This window comes from Salmo salar, chromosome 04 (genome assembly GCF_965601325.2).
Source record: "Salmo salar chromosome 04, fSalSal1, whole genome shotgun sequence".
In the NCBI taxonomy this organism is placed as follows: domain Eukaryota; kingdom Metazoa; phylum Chordata; class Actinopteri; order Salmoniformes; family Salmonidae; genus Salmo; species Salmo salar.
In genome coordinates, this window is record NC_138294.1 from 62,551,381 (window position 1) to 62,575,095 (window position 23,715).

Here is a 23,715-nt window from a genome sequence, read left to right on the forward strand (position 1 = left end):
ATACATTTCCATAACAAAACCTCTCCATGAGGAAAATACAGTTCCATAACAAAACCTCTCCATGAGGAAAATACAGTTCCATAACAAAACCTCTCTATGAGGAAAATACAGTTCCATAACAAAACCTCTCTATGAGGAAAATACACTTCCATAACAAAACCTCTCTGAGGAAAATACACTTCCATAACAAAACCTCTCCATGAGGAAAATACAGTTCCATAACAAAACCTCTCTGAGGAAAATACAGTTCCATAACAAAACCTCTCTATGAGGAAAATACAGTTCCATAACAAAACCTCTCTGAGGAAAATACAGTTCCATAACAAAACCTCTCCATGAGGAAAATACAGTTCCATAACAAAACCTCTCTGAGGAAAATACAGTTCCATAACAAAACCTCTCCATGAGGAAAATACAGTTCCATAACAAAACCTCTCTATGAGGAAAATACAGTTCCATAACAAAACCTCTCTATGAGGAAAATACATTTCCATAACAAAACCTCTCTGAGGAAAATACATTTCCATAACAAAACCTCTCCATGAGGAAAATACAGTTCCATAACAAAACCTCTCTGAGGAAAATACAGTTCCATAACAAAACCTCTCTGAGGAAAATACAGTTCCATAACAAAACCTCTCTATGAGGAAAATACAGTTCCATAACAAAACCTCTCTGAGGAAAATACAGTTCCATAACAAAACCTCTCCATGAGGAAAATACAGTTCCATAACAAAACCTCTCTGAGGAAAATACAGTTCCATAACAAAACCTCTCTGAGGAAAATACAGTTCCATAACAAAACCTCTCTATGAGGAAAATACAGTTCCATAACAAAACCTCTCCATGAGGAAAATACAGTTCCATAACAAAACCTCTCCATGAGGAAAATACAGTTCCATAACAAAACCTCTCCATGAGGAAAATACAGTTCCATAACAAAACCTCTCTATGAGGAAAATACAGTTCCATAACAAAACCTCTCTAGAGGAAAATACAGTTCCATAACAAAACCTCTCTATGAGGAAAATACAGTTCCATAACAAAACCTCTCTGAGGAAAATACAGTTCCATAACAAAACCTCTCTATGAGGAAAATACAGTTCCATAACAAAACCTCTATGAGGAAAATACAGTTCCATAACAAAACCTCTACTAGTTTGGCTACACTCTAGAATGAGATTCTTCATATTGGAATCCAAGCTGTACTTGCCAATGGAATGAATGGGTGATTACCTGCTAATGCACAAAACAACCCTAGTGGCTAATTAGCAACTGGCTCACACAGGCTTTTCCTATTTGAAGCCAGGGTTCTTTAAGGCTACTTCAAATACGTTTGGGAATAGAGCTGTGAAAGTCAAGTGCACCGTGATGTATCCCAGGCAGGCAGGCAGGCAGGCAGGCAGGCTGGCGGGCGGGCTGTCCTAGATTGACTGTGTAGTGGGGATGAAACCAGTCCAGGTCTGCGTCCCAAATGGCACCCTATTCCCAACACAGTACACTACTTTTGACCAGAGCCCTATGGGTCCTTGTCAAAAGTAGTGCACTACATCGGGAATAGGGTGCCATTTGTGATGCAGACCAGTACCAGGAACCACTTCAGTCCTGTCTGTCTCGTATGGAGCTGCTATATAATGGAGCAGTCTTTATAGAGGTCTGTGGCTGTGAGGCTAACTAACTGTACGACCATGGTCATCTATAATTAAGACACAGGCCTGATGATGATGTCAGAACTAAGTCAGGCTCTTAGCCATGGTCATGTTCTCCCTCTTTCTTTCCCAGTCAAGCTCTACACATTCCAAGACCTGACAACATTATGGTGTGTGTGCGCGCACCCACAAACGTGTGTGTTGCTGCCAAAGCAAGGGTCTCAGAATATATCCCACATTCTGCAGCATTGTCAAACATTATTGTATAGCCCTGTCCTATATTATGCTGCCTTTACTGTGCTTTCGGAAAGTATTCACACCCCTTGACTTTTTCCCCAAAAATGTAATTACAGCCTTATTCTAAAATGTATTAAATAGATTTTTTTACTCATCAATCTACACACAATACCCTGTAATGACAAATCAAAAACAGGTTTTTAGAAATGTTTGCTAATTTTATAAAAAATACAAAAATAAAAATCTATCACATTTACATAAGTATTCAGACCCTTTACTCAGTACTTTGTTGAAGCACCTTTGGCAGCGATTACAGCATCGAGTCTTCTTGGGTATGACACTACAAGCTTGGAACACATGTATTTGGGGAGTTTCTCCCATTCTTCTCTGCAGATCCTCTCAAGCTCTGTCAGTTTGTATGGGGAGCGTTGCACACAGCTATTTTCAGGTCTCTCCAGAGATGTGCGATCGGGTTCAAGTCCGAGCTCTGGCTGGGCCACTCAAGGACATTCAGAGACTTGTCCAGAAGCCATTTTGCATTGTCTTGGCTGTTTGCTCAGGGTCGTTGTCCTGTTGGTAGGTGAACCTTCGCCCCCAGTCTGAGGTCCTGAGCGCTCTGGAGCAGGTCTTCATCAAGGATCTCTGTACATCCCCACAGCATGAGGCTGCCACCACCATGCTTCACTGTAGGGATGGTGCCAGGTTTCCTCCAGACGTGACACTTGGCATTCAGGCCAAAGAGTTAAATCTTGGTTTCATCAGACCAGAGAATCTTGTTTCTCATGGTCTGAGAGTCGTTAGATGCCTTTTGGCAAACTCCAAGTGTGCTGTCATATGCCTTTTACTGAGGAGTGGACTCCGTCTGGCCACTCTACCATAAAGGCCTGCTTGGTGGAGTGCTGCAGAGATGGTTGTCCTTCTGGAAGGTTCTCCCATCTCCACAGAGGAACTCTTGAGCTCGAATTAAGTTGTAGAATCATCTCAAGGATGATCAATGGAAACAGGATGCACCTGAGCTCAATTTCGAGTCTCATAACAAAGGTTCTGAATACTTATGTAAATAAGGTATTTCTGTTTTTTGCTTTGTCATTATGGTGTATTGTGTATAGATTGCTGAGGAAAATGTATTTACTCCATTTTAGAATAAAGCTGTAACATAATGTGGAAAAGGTCAAGGGGTCTGAATACTTTCCGAAGGCACTGTATGTCATTTATGAAAAAAAGGGAGGCTTTGAGTGTAGCTGGTATATAGGAAAACAAGCTGTGGTCTGAGTGATGAGCTGTGTGAATACTACTCTGGGTGAGCATGCCTTGTGTAGACATGTCATTAACTCTATAAATAAGGCATGAAGAAATGCCGTAGAGGGGGTGTGTTTGTAGTGGACTGGATTTCGGAAGGTTGGAGTGTTTGTGTGCGGTTGAGCGATTTTCTTTTTATATGTGCTAGGTGCGTGTGTGTGATGGACTCTATCTGAACTGTCCATCTTCAAGAGAGAGCGTTGCTGCAACGTTGATGAAGCGCTCTGCTTTCCCCTCAACCACTGTGCCCTGTACTAGAGCTGTCTGGTGGAAGGCAACACTGTCAAACACCGACATAGATTGACAAACCATCTGACAGGCCCGCAAATGTATTATATTATCCTGTTGTATGTAGTCTAAACCCCAGACCTTAAAACAGAAAAACTAGAAAGAAAGAGTGGAGGAAAATCCCTATATATATATATATATATATATATATATATATATATATATATATGTATATGTATGTATGTATGTATGTATGCATGTATGATTTGTATTTGTATTTGTTTAATGAATTCAAAGATGATCTCAGCTCTGAATCATGACATCCCATTGAAGACTCAGAGAACAAAGAGAGACGACAGTGTTTAACGACTAACTAGACATCACCCAAAAAGAAGCTGGGAAGGCAAGGTGCTGATGTGTTGCCTTTTGTTGTTGTTGTCAGGATGATCAGGCTTTAAGGTGGAAAGAGGAGACAGTTGAAAGAGAAGCTGTGGAACAGTAACAGCCAGTTGACTCCAATGCGCCTCACAGTATGATTCCCAGTATAGATGGGGTCTAATGGGAGCGGATTGTTCCAGTAGACTGAAGTGGAGACTTCCTGCTAGAACCGGCAAATATTTTTAACCTCCCTGGGCAAGGTGGGACGCTTGCGTCCCACCCTAGTCAACAGCCAGTGGAATCGCGTGGCGCGAAATACAAATACCTCATAAATGCTATAACTTCAATTTCTCAAACATATGACTATTTTACACCATTTTAAAGACAAGACTCTCGTTAATCTAACCACACTGTCCGATTTCAAAAAGGCTTTACAGCGAAAGCAAAACATTAGATTATGTCAGGAGAGTACCCTGCCAAAAATAATCACTTTTCAAAGCAAGCCTATATGTCACAAAAACCAAAACCACAGCTAAATGCAGCACTAACCTTTGATGATCTTCATCAGATGACACTCCTAGGACATTATGTTATACAATACATGCATGTTTTGTTCAATCAAGTTCATATTATCAAAAAAACAGCTTTTTACATTAGCATGTGATGTTCAGAACTAGCATACCCACCGCAAACTTCCGGTGAATTTACTTAATTACTCACGATTAATGTTCACAAAATACATAACAATTATTTTAAGAATTATAGATACAGAACTCCTTTATGCAATCGCGGTGTCAGATTTTAAAATAGCTTTTTGGCTAAAGCACATTTTGCAATATTCTGAGTAGATAGCCCGGCCATCACGGCTAGCTAATTTGACACCCACCAAGTTTGGTCCTCACCAAACTCTGATTTACTATAAGAAAAATTGGATTACCTTTGCTGTTCTTCGTCAGAATGCACTCCCAGGACTTCTACTTCAACAACAAATGTTGTTTTGGTTCAAAATAATCCATAGTTATATTGAAATAGCTCCGTTTTGTTCATGCGTTCAGGTAACTATCCGAAGGGTGACGTGCGAGTGCATTTCGTGACAAACAAATTCAAAATATTCCATTACCGTACTTCGAAGCATGTCAAACGCTGTTTAAATAAATGTTTATGCGATTGTTCTCGTAAAATAGCGATAATATTCCAACCGGGCGACGTTGTATTCGTTCAAAGAGAAAGAAAAACATGGAGAATTCACATGAACGCGCATCTCCAGTGTCACTGTTCTCAGCCGGACCACTCACAAAAACTCCTGCTGTTTTTTCGCCCAGAGACTGGAGAGACATCATTACACTTTCTGGCGCCTTCTGAGAGCCAATGGAAGCCTTAGAAAATGTCACGTTACAGCAGAGATGCTGTATTTTTGATAGAGATGCCAATGAAGGAGAACAAATTGTCAGACAGGGCACTTCCTGTATAGAATCTTCTCAGGTTTTGGCCTGCCATATGAGTTCTGTTATACTCACAGACACCATTCAAACAGTTTTATAAACTTTAGAGTGTTTTCTATCCAAATCTACTAATTATATACATATTCTCGTTTCTGGGCAAGAGTAGTAACCAGTTTAAATCGGGTACGTTTTTTATCCAGCCGTGCAAATACTGCCCCCTAGCCCCAACAGGCCCATTGCCATTAATTCACAGTAGGCGGAAGTGGTTAATTGCAACAATGTTGAATTCAGGTCATACCCATTTGTTTTTTATCTCTGTGCCTATACATTCTGAATGTGGTGAATGATTCAGTGAATTGTTTTAACTGAATATACAGTGAAACCTTACATTACTAGCTAGCAATGTCGCTGAGGAGTTGTTTCTCTGCTACTTGCAGTGCTGTGCCATAGTTGTCTGCCCCCCAAACATGAGTGACTCAGACTCCATTTATCATTAAAAACAAAAGCAGTTTCCCAGATGTGACACACAATACTGTGTACATGTCTCATGCTTACAATCCTGAGTTAAAAAAATACCCTGCATGGCTGAGTTCTTACCACTACGGTCAACCTCCTGATTGAAAGCGGCAGACAGCCAGTGACTGACAACCACATTCACCCTTAGCACAGATAGACCTAACACACACTCACAGTTAAGGGTGCTAACTGTCTCATATCTCAAGTGTTTTTATTTTTTTATTTTACCAGGTAAGTTGACTGAGAACATATTCTCATTTACAGCAGCGACCTGGGGAATCGTTACAGGGGAGAGGGATGAATGAGCCAATTGGAAGCTGGGGATGATTAGGTGGCCATGATGGTATGAGGGCCAGATTGGGAATTTAGCCAGGACACCGGGGTTAACACCCCTACTCTTATTTTTGATTGAATGTTTTTACCTTTATTTAACTAGGAAAGTCAGTTAAGAACAAATTCTTAGGAACAGTGGGTTAACTACCTTGTTCAGGGGCAGAATGACAGATGTTCAGTCTACCTCAGAGCAGGTAGGGAGTCTGTCTGACCATAGACTGAATCATAGCTACTGTTCAGGAGAGGAGACAGTCTGTCTGAGTGTAATGCAGCCTTCTGTCTTTTTCCTTTTCTCCCTCAGATATTAATGGAGAATAAACATGAACCAAGATGGAATATGACAAGCATGGCTTGGACATCCCTTCCCAGATTGATACACCCATTATACAATGTACTATTCCCTACTACTTGGTATTTGCTATTTTATTAGGATCCCCATTAGCTGTTGCGAAAGCAGCAGCTACTTCCTGGGGTCCAACACAGGACATGAAACATGACATAATACAGAACATTAATAAACAAGAACAGAACTACATATCAATACATACACACAATATCTAGGTCAAATAGGGGAGAGGTGTTGTACTGTGAGATGTTACTTTATCTATTTTTTTAAAACAGGTTTGTTGTTCATTTCAACAACATGAGATGAAGGGAGTTCCATGCAATAATGGCTCTATATAATACTGGACGTCTTCTTGAATTTGTTCTGGATTTGGGGACTGTGAAAAGATCCCTGGTGGCAAGTCTGGTGGGGGGGGGGGGGGGGGTCAGAGCTGTGTGTAAGTTCACTATGCAAACAATTTGAAATGTAACACAATGTTTCTTATAAAAAGAAGTGATGCAGTCAGTCTCAACTCTTAGCTAAGAGAGACTGGCATGCTTAGTATTTATATTAGCTCTCTGATTACAATGAAGAGCAAGATGTGTTGCTCTGTTCTTGGCCAGCTGCAGCTTAACTAGGTCTTTCTTTGCAGCACTTGACCACATGGCTGGACAATGATCAAGACAAGACAAAACTAGAGGCTGCAGAACTTGCTTTTTGGAGTGTGGTGTCTGAGAGGAGACTGATTCACTCTAGTGGTCTCCAGAGAGGGTGGATAGATATGAGTGATGTCCTGATGTGTGTGTGGATGGACGGCTGAGGGAGGTGGTATGTAAGGGGTTAACCAGCGTAGTGGAAATGCTGGGGGTCAATTAGTCCTGCGTCTGTCCCTATGGACCTCTGGGCTGGGGAGAGAGCGGGGGAGTGGGGAGGCAGGGGAGAGTGGTTGGAGTAGTGGGTGTGGAAGCCCACACAGACATAACACACAAGCACACAGATATGCATGCGCATGCTCGCGAACAGACACACACACACACATAATGGACGGAGGACTCAGTGGAGTGTGGAAGCGTGGAGGAGAAGTCATCTAGAGAAAACGCATGGCAACAGGCGCGCGCTTGCGAACAGACAACAGAGGGAGAGAGAGAAGGACAGAAAGGGGAAGAGAAAAAGGGTGAGGAGAGAGTGGGAGCGAGGGGGTGGAAGGTTTAGAGTACAAAAACGTGCTTCTTGTCACGACACGAGAAGGTGTCCGTGTTTGGTGATAAAATGATTTAGCCTCTTTTTTCCCCCACCGTTGTTAAACTCTGATTTGTGGAGAGTTTGTTCTTTTGAGGTTCTGTTATATGTTGTGGAAATGTGGTCGGTTCTGATGGGATCTAAATCACCCTGTTAAAGGTCACATCTCCCTCTTCTCTTTCCTTCTCTTCTTCACATTCCTTATTCCTTTTTTACGCACTTCCTCAATTGGTTACCAATTAGCATGAAGGCTATGAGGAAAGGCACAGAGCAGGGCTTGGCATCTCTCTCGCTCTCCTTCTCTCTGTTATTTGGAGGTGTGTTCTCACATCTGAAGAAATAGAAACGGGTGGTAACGGCAGCAGCTCATTCACTCCCCCTCCTCCTCTTGCATCACCCTCCCTCCCGGTCTCTCTGCTTCCCCCCCTCTCTCTCTCTCTCTCGCTCCACCTCTCCCTCTCTCTGCTTGCATTACTGGAAATCAGATTGTGAGCTGTGGAGATGCTGGCAGCAGCACAGTGTGGAATTAGCTTGACATCCCAGAGAGGAACCAGTGTGGAATTCTCCGGCTTTAGAAGAATGAAAACCATGTCAGGATCAGGATTCTCTGTTCTCACAGACTGAAGCTGCCTCTCAAACCTTGTGCCTTCCTTATCTGCCTTATCTTCAATTTTCACCTTTATTTTATTCATCTTCATTTCCAAATGAACATCAACCGAGAGAGACTTTTCTAGTCTCTCCACATTTAAAAGAGAATCCCAACCTTGGTATTTAGTGTTGATCTTTGACGTAAGGTTATTCTGGACAGCGGCTACCTTGGGGATTTTGTTGCTAGTTAGTTCATATTATAACCCTGTGGGCAAGACGCCTCAGGTAGGATGACGGAAATCCTGGTGTCAGATGTGAACCTGAACACCGTGTGTGAGCGGCTGGAGCAGCAGTGCTGTGTGGAGGATCACAAGCAGAACAACCAGCAGCAGCTTCAGCAGCAGCTTCAGCAGCCTCAAACCCCCTCAGCCATCAAGAGGCACACCAACACCGGGGCCAAGCTATGGGGTCGCGTACGCAGCAAGCTCCTCAGACAAAAGGTCCCCTTTTTCCTTCTTTCCTTCTTTCTTTCTTTCTCTTGATCCGCTAAGTCATGGTTGTCCCTCTGTCATTGTGTTCATCTTTTTACTCTCTCTTTCCTGTGTGTTTGTTTTCATCCCTTTCTCTCTGTACTTCTACGCACTGTGGTGAAATATACACCTCTAACTGGTCCTGTTACTCCAGCTAAAGCCTTCATGCTCTGTGCTGATGTTATTAGATGACGCTGGTATAGAAATGAAAGATTTAGGTAGAGGAGATCATTTACTTGTATAATGTGCTGTTAGTGAGGAACCGCAGTAACTGTCTCATTGCCCTGAGTACTGTGTATGTGTGAGATGCTACAGTAAAGTGAATTCACAGCCTTGACCGTTACTCCCCTACACCCCTCCCCACCCCCTTTTCACTTTCTCACCCTCTCATCCTCCTTCCACATCTACCGCTCTGCTCTTTCCAAGCTCTCTCCTCAGTGTACAGCCAGTGAAGCTGAATGGTGATATACCTCTGTCTGTGTGGTTGCTGATCTGTTAAGGTAATCAGAGGAGTTTTGGTGTAGCTGAAAGACTGAGACTGCTCCCTCTGCTGTCCTGTAGAGACATTACCCTGAGACACTTATCTAAGGCCAGAGTGTTGTTGGGAGAGCTTAATTATGACCCACAATCCTCTCAGCAGGGTACATGATAACCCGGGGAGAGACTAATTACTGATCCGTTCCTTACTAAATAAACAGGGCAATTACTGTCATCTCAATGACACGTTGAGGAGAAGCATGTTCCAGTTTACTACGCTTTCAAGTTTGACTGACTCCTCTGTCTGGGGAACACGCACGCACGCACGCACGCACGCACGCACGCACGTAGACCTTAGCTTCAGGTTCTAGGTCAGGACTCATGCGTGGGAGGAAGGAGAAAGAGAGGTTATTTTTTAGTAAATACTGTTTTTATCCCCTGTGTAGATGTGCAGCACATATATTTTACAGAGGCAGTTAATGTATGGCAGTTTGATATCAGTGTGCTGGTATCTATTAGCCACTATACTGCGTCATACACTGAGTACAAAACAGTATGCTCTTTCCATGACAGACTGACCAGGTGAATCCAGGTGAAAGCTGTGATCCCTTATTGATGTGACTTGTTAAATCCACTTCAGTCAGAATAGATGAAGGGCGGGACAGCACATTTACATTTAATGAAATCACTTCAATAGATTGCGCTTCTCTGGCAAAATGTGGAAGCAATATAATGAACCCTGAGCAGCTTATTGGGAATACCAGATCTATAGACAGGTCAATAAAGACCCTCCTGCTGCTGGTGGCTGGAGTTGACAGGTCTATCTTTCTGCTTGTCTCTCCTGACACTCCAGACCTGGATTACAGACAGAAATCCCCCCAGCTTTACCCCCATTGATCTCAGCTGATCCCAGACCTATCCACAGCCCTGGCTGTCCTCTCGCACTTCAGGCCTGATCTGGGAATCTGGGAGAGAGGACAGTCTTATCTGTTTGGGCTGTTTTGCTTCTTCTATTTAAATGACATAGACAATTGGTTTGTTCAACTCAGTGCTGCACACTCACAATGTTAGTTTTCTATATACACTGATACTCAGTTTACACACAGAGCCATATTGACTCTCTGTACCTCTCTCATAATCACAGTATAGTACACACCTTCACACACACATGCCTACTCTCACACTTGCACATATTTTCACACACTTGATCATGTACTTTCATGTTCACCTCTCGTCTCTCTCTCACATACACATCCTCCCATAGAAGCATACTTTCACACAGCTATGAGGTCTCATTCATTCATGTTAAGTGAGTCTTTGATGGTTGAGTCTGAGTAAACGTCAGGTCTATGAATGAACTCTGTCTGGGCTGGATCCAAACCCTCCCTCGATGGGGACTACATGAATCATCCACCATATTCATCCTACAGCAGCACAGAGAATCAGGCATTGAACTGGAGGGATTATAGTATCCCTGACATTTCCACTAATACCACTCTCATGCTGTTAAAGGGTGCTAAGAGGGAGAGGAAGGAAAGAGAGAGTGGGTGTGGGAGAGGAAGGAAAGAGAGAGTGGGTGTGGAAGAGGGAGAGGAAGGAAAGAGAGAGTGGGTGTGGGAGAGGAAGGAAAGAGAGAGTGGGTGTGGAAGAGGGAGAGGAAGGAAAGAGAGAGTGGGTGTGGGAGAGGAAGGAAAGAGAGAGTGGGTGTGGAAGAGGGAGAGGAAGGAGAGAGTGGGTGTGGAAGAGGAAGGAAAGAGAGAGTGGGTGTGGGAGAGGAAGGAAAGAGAGAGTGGGTGTGGGAGAGGAAGGAAAGAGAGAGTGGGTGTGGGAGAGGAAGGAAAGAGAGAGTGGGTGTGGAAGAGGAAGGAAAGAGAGAGTGGGTGTGGAAGAGGAAGGAAAGAGAGAGTGGGTGTGGAAGAGGAAGGAAAGAGAGAGTGGGTGTGGAAGAGGAAGGAAAGAGAGAGTGGGTGTGGAAGAGGAAGGAAAGAGAGAGTGGGTGTGGAAGAGGAAGGAAAGAGAGAGTGGGTGTGGAAGAGGAAGGAAAGAGAGAGTGGGTGTGGAAGAGGAAGAGGAAGGAAAAAGAGAGTAGGTGTGGGAGAGGAAGAGGAAGGAAAGAGAGAGTAGGTGTGGGAGAGGAAGAAAGGAGAGAGTGGGTGTGGAAGAGGGAGAGGAAGAAAAGAGAGAGAGAGTTGAACAGAGTTTTGTTGAACAGACTGCAGCAGTGTTTATGTTGAACAGACTGCAGCGGGTTTATGTTGAACAGACTGCAGCAGTGTTTATGTTGAATAGACTGCAGCGTGTTTATGTTGAACAGACTGCAGCAGTGTTTATGTTGAACAGACTGCAGCAGTGTTTATGTTGAACAGACTGCAGCAGTGTTTATGTTGAACAGACTGCAGCAGTGTTTATGTTGAACAGACTGCAGCGGGTTTATGTTGAACAGACTGCAGCGGGTTTATGTTGAACAGACTGCAGCGGGTTTATGTTGAACAGACTGCAGCGGGTTTATGTTGAACAGACTGCAGCGGGTTTATGTTGAACAGACTGCAGCGGGTTTATGTTGAACAGACTGCAGCGGGTTTATGTTGAACAGACTGCAGCAGTGTTTATGTTGAATAGACTGCAGCGTGTTTATGTTGAACAGACTGCAGCAGTGTTTATGTTGAACAGACTGCAGCAGTGTTTATGTTGAACAGACTGCAGCAGTGTTTATGTTGAACAGACTGCAGCAGTGTTTATGTTGAACAGACTGCAGCGGGTTTATGTTGAACAGACTGCAGCGGGTTTATGTTGAACAGACTGCAGCGGGTTTATGTTGAACAGACTGCAGCGGGTTTATGTTGAACAGACTGCAGCGGGTTTATGTTGAACAGACTGCAGCGTGTTTATGTTGAACAGACTGCAGCAGTGTTTATGTTGAGCAGACTGCAGCGGGTTTATGTTGAACAGACTGCAGCGGGTTTATGTTGAACAGACTGCAGCGGGTTTATGTTGAACAGACTGCAGCAGTGTTTATGTTGAGCAGACTGCAGCGGGTTTATGTTGAGCAGACTGCAGCGGGTTTATGTTGAACAGACTGCAGCGGGTTTATGTTGAACAGACTGCAGCGGGTTTATGTTGAACAGACTGCAGCGGGTTTATGTTGAACAGACTGCAGCGGGTTTATGTTGAACAGACTGCAGCGGGTTTATGTTGAACAGACTGCAGCGGGTGTGTTTGCCATGAAAATAGACATTTAGGCTGAGAGGACGATGGTAGAAAGGAAGGCGAGCGTGTGTGTGTTGAGAACAGATTTAGATTAGATAGTGAGATTTAGACAGAGAAAGAGGTATGTGTTGAGTAAGCTGCAGCATGTTGATGAGTTTTAAACTGGGAGGAAGAGGAGGGAGGTGCGTACAGGACAATGACTCTTACAGCACTAATTAAGACAATGCAGAGGAATCAGAAGCAGGGACTTCAGTAGAGCTTAGGCTGGCTGAGAGGAGGCTGGCTGAGAGGAGGCTGGCTGAGAGGAGGCTGGCTGAGGCAGAATCAGATATTATACTATTTTTAACACCATGATCATGATGTTTTCTGTTACATTTGTTCTGAACCCATGTCCTCTCCCATACTGATTTCCATTTTGCCGTGTTATTGTGTTTTACACCTTGGTGGGCATCACTTACAGTAGTATCCTTAGAAGTCCCATTAATTAATCATGAAAAGCAACTGCCTTAAAACCGGAACAAAAGCAGTGTTCTGCTGGTTTGGGTATGACAGAAAATAAAGTATAACCATAATTCTCCCCCCTCTCTCAATCCCTAAACATATTTCTCAACACATAAAAGGGTGGTGTTCCATTTCAGTATGCTGATTAGTGTAGATGGCATGATACTGTTTCATCCCACTGCCTCTTTGAAGGGCCTTAAAATGCCAGCCAGGCCCCTAATGGAGAGTTTTATAGGGCATAAATCTGACTGTCACTACAGGGGGGGGGGGGTCCAGCCCTTCACCCCCATCGATCCCCAACCAGACACCCTCAGACTGGCTAATGAGCTCCAGAGGGGTGGATGGGGACAAGGCAGCATCCTCAGGCTGGTACCCAGGATGACTTTCTCCCAGCTGGGCTGGGTCAAACCCGCTGCCCCTGGAGGAAGAGTGGGTATTGTTTAGCTAAGTGGGAATAGCAGGGTCGTTCTCCCGCCCTCTGGCTCTTGCTCTATCCCTCCCTTCGATGGGGCCTACATGAATCATCCAATTAGTCTAGGAGTGTTAAACCACTCGACCCTTTGGTATGGCTCATTACAAACCCTCCGTGGTCTGGGTTCATAAAGAGTGGAGGGTCGGTTTGGCTAACCAGTGTCTACCAAAATTATTTTCCAATCATTCCAAACAGAACCACTATTTTTATAATAAAGTTCTGAACCGGTTCAAACCAAAAAAAAGTAACGGTTTATATAGTTAATTTTCATTCATTTTTTTAACACATGAAATCAACAGAGGCATTAGAAACTGGTTCTCAAGAATTTAAAATAATGGTTCTGTTCCGGAACACCAGAGAGAACTTTCGTTCCCGGTTCTGTTTCCACTCCTCAGTTCTGTTCCTTGACCGGTTCCAACCCCTGCTACTGTACCTACACAAAGAGTGTTAGCATTCGGCTGGACTAGAGGAATGAAAGTGAAACAAAACACCCTCTCATACGGTATCAATGGTGTTTCCAAATGCTGTTTATCTACCTGCCTATAAATGACCTATACAAGCACTTTTTTGGATGACCCATATTATCACTGTAAATACTCTAATTACAGCTACATTATGGACTAATAAAAAAATACAAACTTTCCATCCAAGACCAAAAGAAGGTCATCAAGGGATTGATAATGTGTTTGATAATGCGATTGGAAAACCCTTCTACATGTGATTTGAGTTAACAGAAGATAAAACAGATAAGTTGTGGTAACAGCCGATCATTGGAAGTCAGCTGCTTACATGTATTTTACTCTCGGGTTTGACATAAGGAAGCCCAAGGACTCAACATACTCTCTTTCTCCCTTTCGCTCTGACTTTCTTTCTCTTCCTCTCTGTCCTCTCTCTGTCCTCTTTGTCCAGGCTACTGTGAGGCTGGCCTGCATGGGACCACACGCTATAGTGTACAGAACAGAACTGTGAGAACATTAGAGTCCCTGCTGGTGGTTATCAGAGAGGTCACCCTCTCCTGTACTACCTGTAAATCACCTGCGTGCTGCAGGCAGGAACATGCTGTTGTGTAAGCCTTGTCTTTATGAAGTTGGATCTTATAGGGTATGCCTGAGACACGTTGCCCTTAGGGGTTGTGATAGGATGCTTGGGCTGGTCCTTGGCCAATCATAACTCTCTGCCTGCTGAGAATGCGTGCTGGTTGGGCTCAAACCAGGAAGTCTTGTCAGGAAGGTCATGACAACCGAGTAAAAAGGCCTTACATTTCACTTGTCTATAATGACATCAGCAGCTGTTTACCAAAGCATGATATTATTAATAAGTAGAGTGATGTTAGCATTTTACATAGCTATGTTATGTATATTTACTCTTATGTTCATCTGCAGCTAATTTTAGACTCAAAATATTGTCAACTCATATTGCTTTGTTTTTGTTTACAATCATCAGGCCAGTAATATAATCTGTCAGCAGAAAAAATAATGATGGTCTTGTTTGTAGAGGTCTTAATAAACAAAAAAACAATCCCTAGGTTGCTGTGTTTAATTAAATGAAAGCCACGGCCCATGCAGTTGAGCTAGTTAGTTTCTAATTAAACCGGATGGGAACATTGCTGCTTATTGTTCATTTAAAACAGAACAGTCAGTCACAGAATGAATATTTCAAATGTAATCTCCCAGTGAACACAAAGTGAGAGGTACAAGGAAAGTAGCAAAGCACAAAGGAAATATTAAGAGGAATTAATGAATTTGCCGTATCAAAAGTTCATACTTCATCATAATTAAGTTCTGCTTTAAATATTGCTGCCAAAATACAAAAAAATAAAAAAGAATTCCCTCTTAATCTAAATGGATGAATTAAAGACTATGGCAAGTGTTTGTGTAATCAGACTGCACCCTTTTCTTCCCTGATGGCATTGTTCACTTACAATATTATCATGTTTTGGAAACTTCCAGTGCTTTGAAGTTCCACATACATCCTAGAGGTTGTTTTCCTTCCTCAGATCGGAAGCCATGACAGTTTGTTTTTACATGCATCATTCATAAACCAATTTCTTTGACCAAAACCTAGATCTGTCATTTTATGTCCTATGTGAGAAGCAGGTACCTGGGTGATGGAGACTGGCTGTGTTGTAGATACATTATACCACAGTATCCTCAGGAGGGTTGTGGAGAGTTCAGTAAGAGATGGATTTAGAATAGGAACATCTCCAGAGGGACCTCGGCATCTGTTTTTCAAACTACTTCAATCAGGCCTGGGCTGTGCTCTGTCCCCCGCTGGCAACAGCAGTGGGAGCAGTAGAAGGGTGTCTCACCATGTGCGGTACAGTATGTGTGTGTACTGTTTGTGTGTTTTGCCTGCCTTTCTGCACATGTATGTTGATACAAGTGGCAGCCACATGTCCACTGGTCTATACCACACTATACATAGAAGAGAGGTGACATCACAGTCACCTGAGTGGCTCTCTTCTCATCCACTGACTTTCCATGCATCAATTCTTTCCCCCTCTCGCTTGTCATAGTAACTCTGTGTGTGTGTGTGTGTGTGTGTGTGTGTGTGTGTGTGTGTGTGTGTGTGTGTGTGTGTGTGTGTGTGTGTGTGTGTGTGTGTGTGTGTGTGTGTGTGTGTGTGTGTGTGTGTGTGTGTGTGTGTGCTTGGTGATGTCTAGCTAGGTCTCTCAACCAGGTGCTCTGTACTGGCTGTGCTGAGATAGGGAAGGACCACTAACTTCCCCAGCTGAGCCCCCCGATCCACAGCCAGATCACAATGTCCCCAGCCCACTGAAATAACATTGCAACACACACACACACACACACATCAGGAGAGTCGGCCCTCAGAGCCTAGGGGTCGCTCAGAGAACAGTGTGTTCCAACAAAACAGAGCATCATGCTGGCTAAAAGGAGCACACCTCATTGCTACTCGTCCGCTCACACTCACATAATTCATGGAAAATGTTTCCTCTTCTGTTTTTCTATATGCAGTATGTTCTGTTCCACATGAAAGCGTAGTCAGTGTGGATATGCATTGATACAGTATCATCTGACCTACATCATGTATTATCATCCTCTCTCCAGTCAGTCAGTGTTTGAGGCAGCATAAAGGAGGCTTTGACCTCTGGAGGAGTGACAAGGTCCTAATTGGAACCATTGTTTGGTTTAGGATTTCCTATATTTGTGATTTACTGATTTTAATATCCCATATCCTTCCACCAGCCTGTGTTTCACCAGCCTGTCTTTCTTCTACAAACACAGGCTAATAATATGTTTCAAGGATTCTCTGGAGAGAGAGGATTTGGCTTTGAGATTCGTCTCTTGGATTTGGAATAAAAAATACTTTGAGGACCCGCCCCCTTTCTGTCCTTGTTCATGCTTCACCTCATATAGTCTTCCCTCTGATTGGTTTCACTCAAGACAACAACTTTTTTTTTTCTCTCATCTGTTGTTTTACTAGCCAGATGGACATAACCCCAAGTCATGTTGAGGAGATCATTCTTTCCAAAGCAACCTATCTATCTTGTTCCCATCTATCCATCCTCTGTGATAGGTTGAGAATATAGGGTAGCGCCGTACTGAATCAGTGGCACTTTGGTCTGTCTCTCCGTCCCAGGCAAGGAAAGGAAAACTGATAAATTGGGGCAGAAGTTCTTCCTGGAGTTTTGAATAAAGCAGCAGAGTATTAGAGGTGAACGGTGGAGTGATTGAGGGGTTAATGGGTGCGCTTGACTGCGCTCTGCTCGGCTGCATAAACATTTTAAATAAATATGTTTTATTGTCACATACACCAGATAGGTACAGTGAAATATGTTGTTTTACAGGGTCAGCCATAGTAGTTAGGCTCTTCATTTTTGTATAACCCAATTTGACTTATTTTTTTATGTCTATTGAGAAGTGTGTAGAGCCGTAGACTGTATTTGAGAGAGGGGAGAGGTACTGCATGACGTTTTAGTGATTGATTTGGGGGGTTACAGTACAGTAGTGAGGACCCCATAGCCATGATTAGGGCAACCTTGTTAAAAACCCAAACCCTGTTGACAGAATTTCCCCTAATGGTAATAGGTGTCCGAGTAATTGATTCAAAAACTATTTTTTATTAGGTAATTAATTAGACTCCCTAAATACAAACTTTTATGAGTGCTAGCTTAATGTAAAGTTAGGAGAAAGTAAGTGTGTTGGCCTTGCGCTCGCTCAGCAACATAATCTAGGAAGGTAGTTATGGTATTCACAGGGAGCTGCTGAATCAGTATATTAAAGGCATTAGCTCCTTGTTGTAGAAGTGCTATGCTAGCCAGTGGCTGCAGTGTGTGTATCTAACACAGCATGTTTAGTGTAAGGTAGGTGGAAAAGCTGTCTGTGAGACTTATATAGAGTGCCTTCAGAAAGTATTTACACACCGTTTTTACATTTAGTTGTTACAAATTGGGATTAAAATGGATATCATTGTATTTCTTTTTTATGATCTACAAAAAATACTCAAAGGTCAAAGTGTAAGAAAAATTCTTGCATTTTTTAAAAGATGAATGACAAAAAAATAATAATAATATAGCTTGATTTAGATAAGTATTCAACCCCGAGTCAAAACACCTTTGGCAGCGATTACAGCTGTGAGTGTTTCTGGGTAATTCTCTAAGAGCTTTACACACCTGGATTGTACAATATTTGCTCATTATTCTTTTTTAAATTCTTCAAGTTCTGTCAAGTTGGTTGTTGATCATTGCTAGACAGCCATTTTAAAGTCTTGCCATAGATTTTCAAGCTGATTTAAGTAACAACTTTAACTAGGCCACTCAGAAACATCCAATGACGTCTTGGTAAGCAACTCCAGTGTATATTTGGCCTTGTGTTTTAGATTATTGTCCTGCTTTAAGGTGAATTTGTCTCCCAGTGTCTGTTGGAAAGCAGACTGAACCAAGTTTTCCTCTAGGTATTTGCATGTGCTTAGCTCTATTCTGTTTATTTTAATGATGCAGCCACCACCGTTCTTGAAAATATGAAGAGTGGTACTCAGGGATGTTGTCGGATTTGCCCCAAACATAGCGCTTTGTGTTAGGAAGGACGCCTGTATCTTTGTAGTGACTGGGTGTATTGAGACACCCTCCAAAATGTAATGAATAACTGCACTATGCTCAACGGGATATTCAATGTCTGCTTTTATTTTATCTACCAATAGGTGCTCTTCTTTTCGAGGCATTGGAAAACCTCCCTGGTCTTTATGGTTGAATCTGGGTTTGAAATTCGCTACTCAAATTACAAATAATTGTATGTGTGGGGTACAGCGATGGGGTACTCATTCAAAAATCATGTAACCACTATTATTGCACACAGAGTGAGTACATGCAACTTATTATGTTAATTGTTAAGCACATTTTTACTCCTGCATGTATTTAGGCTTGTCATAACGAAGGGGGTTGAATACTTATTGACTCAAAACATTTCAGCTTTTAAATAATTTGTAAAAATGTCTAAAAACTAAATTCCACTCTGACGTTGTGTGTAGATCAGTGGCTCAAAATGTAATCCATTTTAAATTCAGGCAGATGTCTCTGGGGTTTGCTTCTCATCATACATCATGTCGGAGCTCTATTCTCCCAAGGCAGCATGAGAACTGCCCAGCTCTGCCTCTGCTACTCAGCAGGCTGCAGCGTGTGAGGAAGTCATTTTCATGGCCACTGCTTACCCCTAGAGACAGCCATACGTAAATGGGAAAAACACAACCCCTGTCCCCGTCTCACTTTCTTAAAGAACACACTGCCCTGTCTCTTCCCACAAGCATTTCAGCAGAGTTACAAAGAACTTGGCTCTCAACCAGATGACAGTTCAGCTTACAAGAACTAACAGGAACAAGATGAAACTGGGCACTAGCAATATCAATAAAATGGTAGTGAACAGAAAGGGCAGCAGCAGTGCTTCCATTGCTGTGTGTTAGCCTATATAATTTACGATTTAATTTGAAAAAGGGGGCTTTCTTGTATGGTGTATTTTCATCTCAATCAATGTGATTCTTGTTCACATTAGTGAAAGGAGGGAAATGTGATACATTAGTTAGTTAGCCCAGTAGAGGACTGCTGGGGTGAATGAGCTGATTCATGATGCATGAAAGAGGAAATATTGTGTGTTATAATGCAGAGATGATCAATGTCATTAGGTAGGGACAGACCCACACAGAGCCCTCAGGCTGGCTAGGCTACAGAGGTTCCTCTGTCTAAACACACACATTACCCAGCGTGCACCACTGCTCCATCCACACAGGGGGCAAAGCCCATTTAACTTTATCAGATGTCAGCATCCTATACATTTTATATGGAGGAGAAAAGAAAAACTGCAGTTGAATCTGAAGTTCCCAGGGATTTTTGGTTATTTAAATATAGACAGGCCAGTCTGGGAATTTCCATTGAGGAGGCAGAAGGAAAACGGGGTCCTATTTTCTCTCCACGTAGCAGCAGTCAGAAAATAGCCCCCCTCCTCCAGCCCATGGTGAAGGGAGAGTCGTCTCGGAAAACAAACTGTAACGTGGCCTCTTTGTTCTCTTGGCTGGACTTTAAAGGAGCTCCTCAGAACCTCACCAGAGCATGACGGGAGGGACACATATGGGACAGGTGCTTGAAAGAGAGAGTGAGAGAGCAGTGAACCCTGGGTAGGCAGAGGTCCAGAGCTGGCTAGGTCCAGGGTTGTAGTTATAGAACAACAAGTACAACACAAAACATAGTCGAAGTTAACATAACATGGATGTCTTCATGTTTGTGTCCTAATAAACAGACGAATTCCTCCAGTGCAGTGAACCATGGGTACTCAGAGAGCTGGCTAGGTACTGTGGTGTAGTGACAGTCAGATTAAGTTAACACAAGAAGAAAGCACATCACACAGGCACCATGCCAGAAATAAGGCTTTAGTGTCTCTGCTAGAGTGCAGTTGTACATTTAGGATACAAGGAGTGTGTTCTGTGAGGGTCCATGTGATTGTGTCCATGATACTGTACGTGTATTTGAACACTCACTGCTCTTGTCATACCTTCTCTCCTATGAGGTTATGCATTGATTATGGCATGGGCAGAGAATATAATGAAGGAAACTTAGTCATGTTCTTTCTCTGTGTATTTCAGCTGGACCCCCAGACGGTGCAGTCCAAGAACTGGCACGTGGACGTCATAGAGATGAATGGGGTAAGGGACACCAGGAACCTTTGGGGCCAGTTTGCCAGACCCAGATCAAGCCTTTTCTTGGACTAATAAGCTCTTTCAATGTTGAATCTCCACTGAACATGCTTTTTAATCTAGGACTAGGCTTCATCTGTGTCCAGGAAACCAGCCCTTGATTTCCTAATTCCATTCCTGGTCCTGTCAGTCATTTACCCATTCAACCCCATCAATAGAAGATGACTTGTCAGGGCTTAGTGTGTGGATATTATAATGTTGCTTGTTATAGTTCGCCAGAGACAATGCAATATTATCTTTATGAGCTTGGCCAACTCTGATTTCTCTGCAACACAGTGTTTTTAAACAGCTGTAAACATCTAACCACTCTGGATCCACTTAAACTCCTGGATGTTGTGAAATGATAAAAAAGAAAGCACTTGGAAGCTGTGTATTTTAAACTCATTTTAAATTAGGGACTGCAGATGAGCTGTGTCACTAAAAGCTGCTGCAATGTTCATGGTACATAATCCCTGTCAAATAAGAAAATAAAATAATGCAGATTGTTTGACACTTAGTGTATTGTTTCCCACAGATCAAGGTGGAGTTCTCCATGAAGTTTACTAGTCGGGACTTGAGTCTGAAGAGAACGCCCTCCAAAAAACAGAGTGGGGTGTTCGGGGTCAAAATCAGTATTGTGACAAAGTAAGCCATGTTGAATTTCTCTCATAGTAGACTAATGAACAAACTACAGTGCCTTCAGAAAGTATTCACACCCGTTGACCTGTTACACATTGTGTTGTGTTACAGCCTGAATTTAAAATGGATTCCATTGAGATTTTGTGTCACTGGCCTACACACACTACCCCATAATGTCAAAGTGGAATTATGTTTTTTGAAATTTCTACAAATGTATTAAAAATTAAAAGCTGAAATGTCTTGAGTCAATAAGTATTCAACCCCTTTGTTATAGCAAGGCTAAATAAGTTCAGGAGTAAAAATTGGCTAAACAAGTCACATAATAAGTTGCATGTGTGCAATAATAGTGTTTAACAGGATTTTTTAATGGCTTCCTCATCTCTGTACCCCACATATCTGTAAGGTCCCTCAGTCAAGCAGTTAATTTCAACCACAAAGACCAATGCCTCGCAAAGAAGGGCACCTATTGGTAGATGACGTTTAAAAAAATATATATAAACAGACATTGAATATCCCTTTCAGCATGGTGATATTATACTTTACATGGTGTACCACTACAATGATACAGACATCTTTCCTGACTCAGTTGCCGGAGAGGAAGGAAATCGCTCAGGAATTTCACCATGAGGCCAGTTACAGTTTAATTGGTGTGTAGGAGAAAACTGAGGATGGATCAACAACATTAGTTACTCCACAATACTAACCTAAATGACAGAGTGAAAAGAAAGAAGCCTGTACATCATAAAAAATATTCCAAAATATGCATCCTGTTTGCAATAACACACTAAAATAAAACTGCAAAAAAAATTGGATTAGAAATTAACTTTATGTCCTGAATACAAAGCCTTATGTTTGGGGCAAATCCTACTCAACACATCACTGAATACCACTTTTCATATTTTCAAGCATGGTGGTGGCTGCATCATGTTATGGATATGCTTGTCATCGGCAATGACTAGGGAGTTTTTTAGGATAAGAATAAACGCAGTAGAGCAGGACAATAACCTAAAACATAAGGCCAAATATACACTGGAGCTGCTTATGAAGACTAGATGAATGAATGTTCTTGAGTGGTGTGGTTAGTTTTTACATAATTTGGCTTGAAAATCTATGGCAAGACTTAAATGGCTGTCTAGCAATGATCAACAATCAACTTGACAGAGCTTGAATTGCTGCCAAAGGTGATTCTAACATGTTGACTCGGGGTTGAATACTTATGTAATTGAGATAAATTCGTGTTTTATTTTTCATGTTTTACAAATGTTAGAATTTAATCAATTTTCATCCTACCTTGCAAAACAACAAAACGTGGGAAAAGTCAAGGTAGTAGTAGTTGTAGTAGTAGTAACAGGACCCTCTCTATAATCTTTCTGTACAGTTTGTTTGATTGCTACGATTAGCATTAACGTTATTTGAAAGGGGCCATGCTGTAATATTAATTCTGATGAGTGTTGGGTTTGTCCCCCAACAGGCGCGAGCGCTCCAAGGTGCCTTACATAGTCCGCCAGTGCATTGAGGAGGTGGAGAAGAGGGGGATCGACGAAGTGGGAATCTACAGGATCTCAGGGGTGGCCACTGACATCCAGGCCCTCAAAGCAGCATTCGACACCAGTAAGAAACACTCGTACTACCAACACTGTAAAATACACCTGTCTTCATCAATAGAACCAGGAGTTTGTCCTGGCCATGGGACCTGACCAGGCATAACTCTGGGCCTATAAACTGAGTATAGAAAACAAGGACACCTGCTCTTTCCATGACATAGACGGACTAGGTGAATCCAGGTGAATTGAGGTGAAAGCTATTACACCTTATTGATGTCACCTGTTAAATCCACTTCAATCAGTGTAGATGAAGGGGAGAAGACGGGTTAAAGAAGGATTTTTTAGCCTTGATACAATTGAGACATGGATTGTGTATGTGTCCCATTCAGAGGGGGAAAGGGCAAGACAAAACATGTAATTGTAGAGTCCATGTCCCAACGAATTAAGGCTGTTCTGAGGGCAAGGGGGGGGGTGCGCAACTCAATATTAGGAAGGTGTTCCTATGGTTTGCTATACTCAGTGTATATAAGCTATAACTAGGGCCATTACTTTTTCCTGGTCAGATTACGTTATGAGAAATAACTCCAGACCCTACATTATCAACACAAGTCTCCTCCTGAGCTGTCCTGTCGTTCCTCTCCTCCCATCCTCCATGTTGTATGGTGTGCCGGGGTCAGGTTAGCAGGCCCATGGCAGAGGGTCTTCAGCCTGGATATTAACAGAGCGAGTTGTGGGAAAGGGCAGGAAGAGCACAGGTCTGGGGAGCTGCAGCTGTCAGCTGTGTGTTGTCCTCTCTGGGAGTCCCAGGGTGCATCCCAAATGGCACCCTATTACTTCTATATTTCATTGCTTTTGACCAGAGCCCTATGGCTCTTTACAGCCAGGCTGATGGTCCCCCTATGGTTAAAGTTGTGCACTGTATATGGCAATGG

The 23,715-nt window shown here is 42.7% G+C and overlaps 1 protein-coding gene across 5 annotated transcripts in view; it reads left to right on the plus strand.

Annotated features, from left to right (window-relative positions):
- Positions 1-23,715, plus strand: part of abr (ABR activator of RhoGEF and GTPase) — a 233,561-nt gene that overhangs the window by 204,723 nt on the left and 5,123 nt on the right. For 4 of the 5 annotated variants that reach the window (XM_045717124.2, XM_045717125.2, XM_045717126.2 and 1 more), the window contains 3 exons: positions 20,511-20,570; positions 21,136-21,245; positions 22,711-22,850. In XM_045717124.2, coding sequence (XP_045573080.2) covers positions 20,511-20,570; positions 21,136-21,245; positions 22,711-22,850 — 310 coding nt within the window. Of the gene's footprint in view, positions 1-8,118; positions 8,735-20,510; positions 20,571-21,135; positions 21,246-22,710; positions 22,851-23,715 lie in introns of those variants that run through there. The other variant, XM_045717130.2, reaches the window with a different exon arrangement.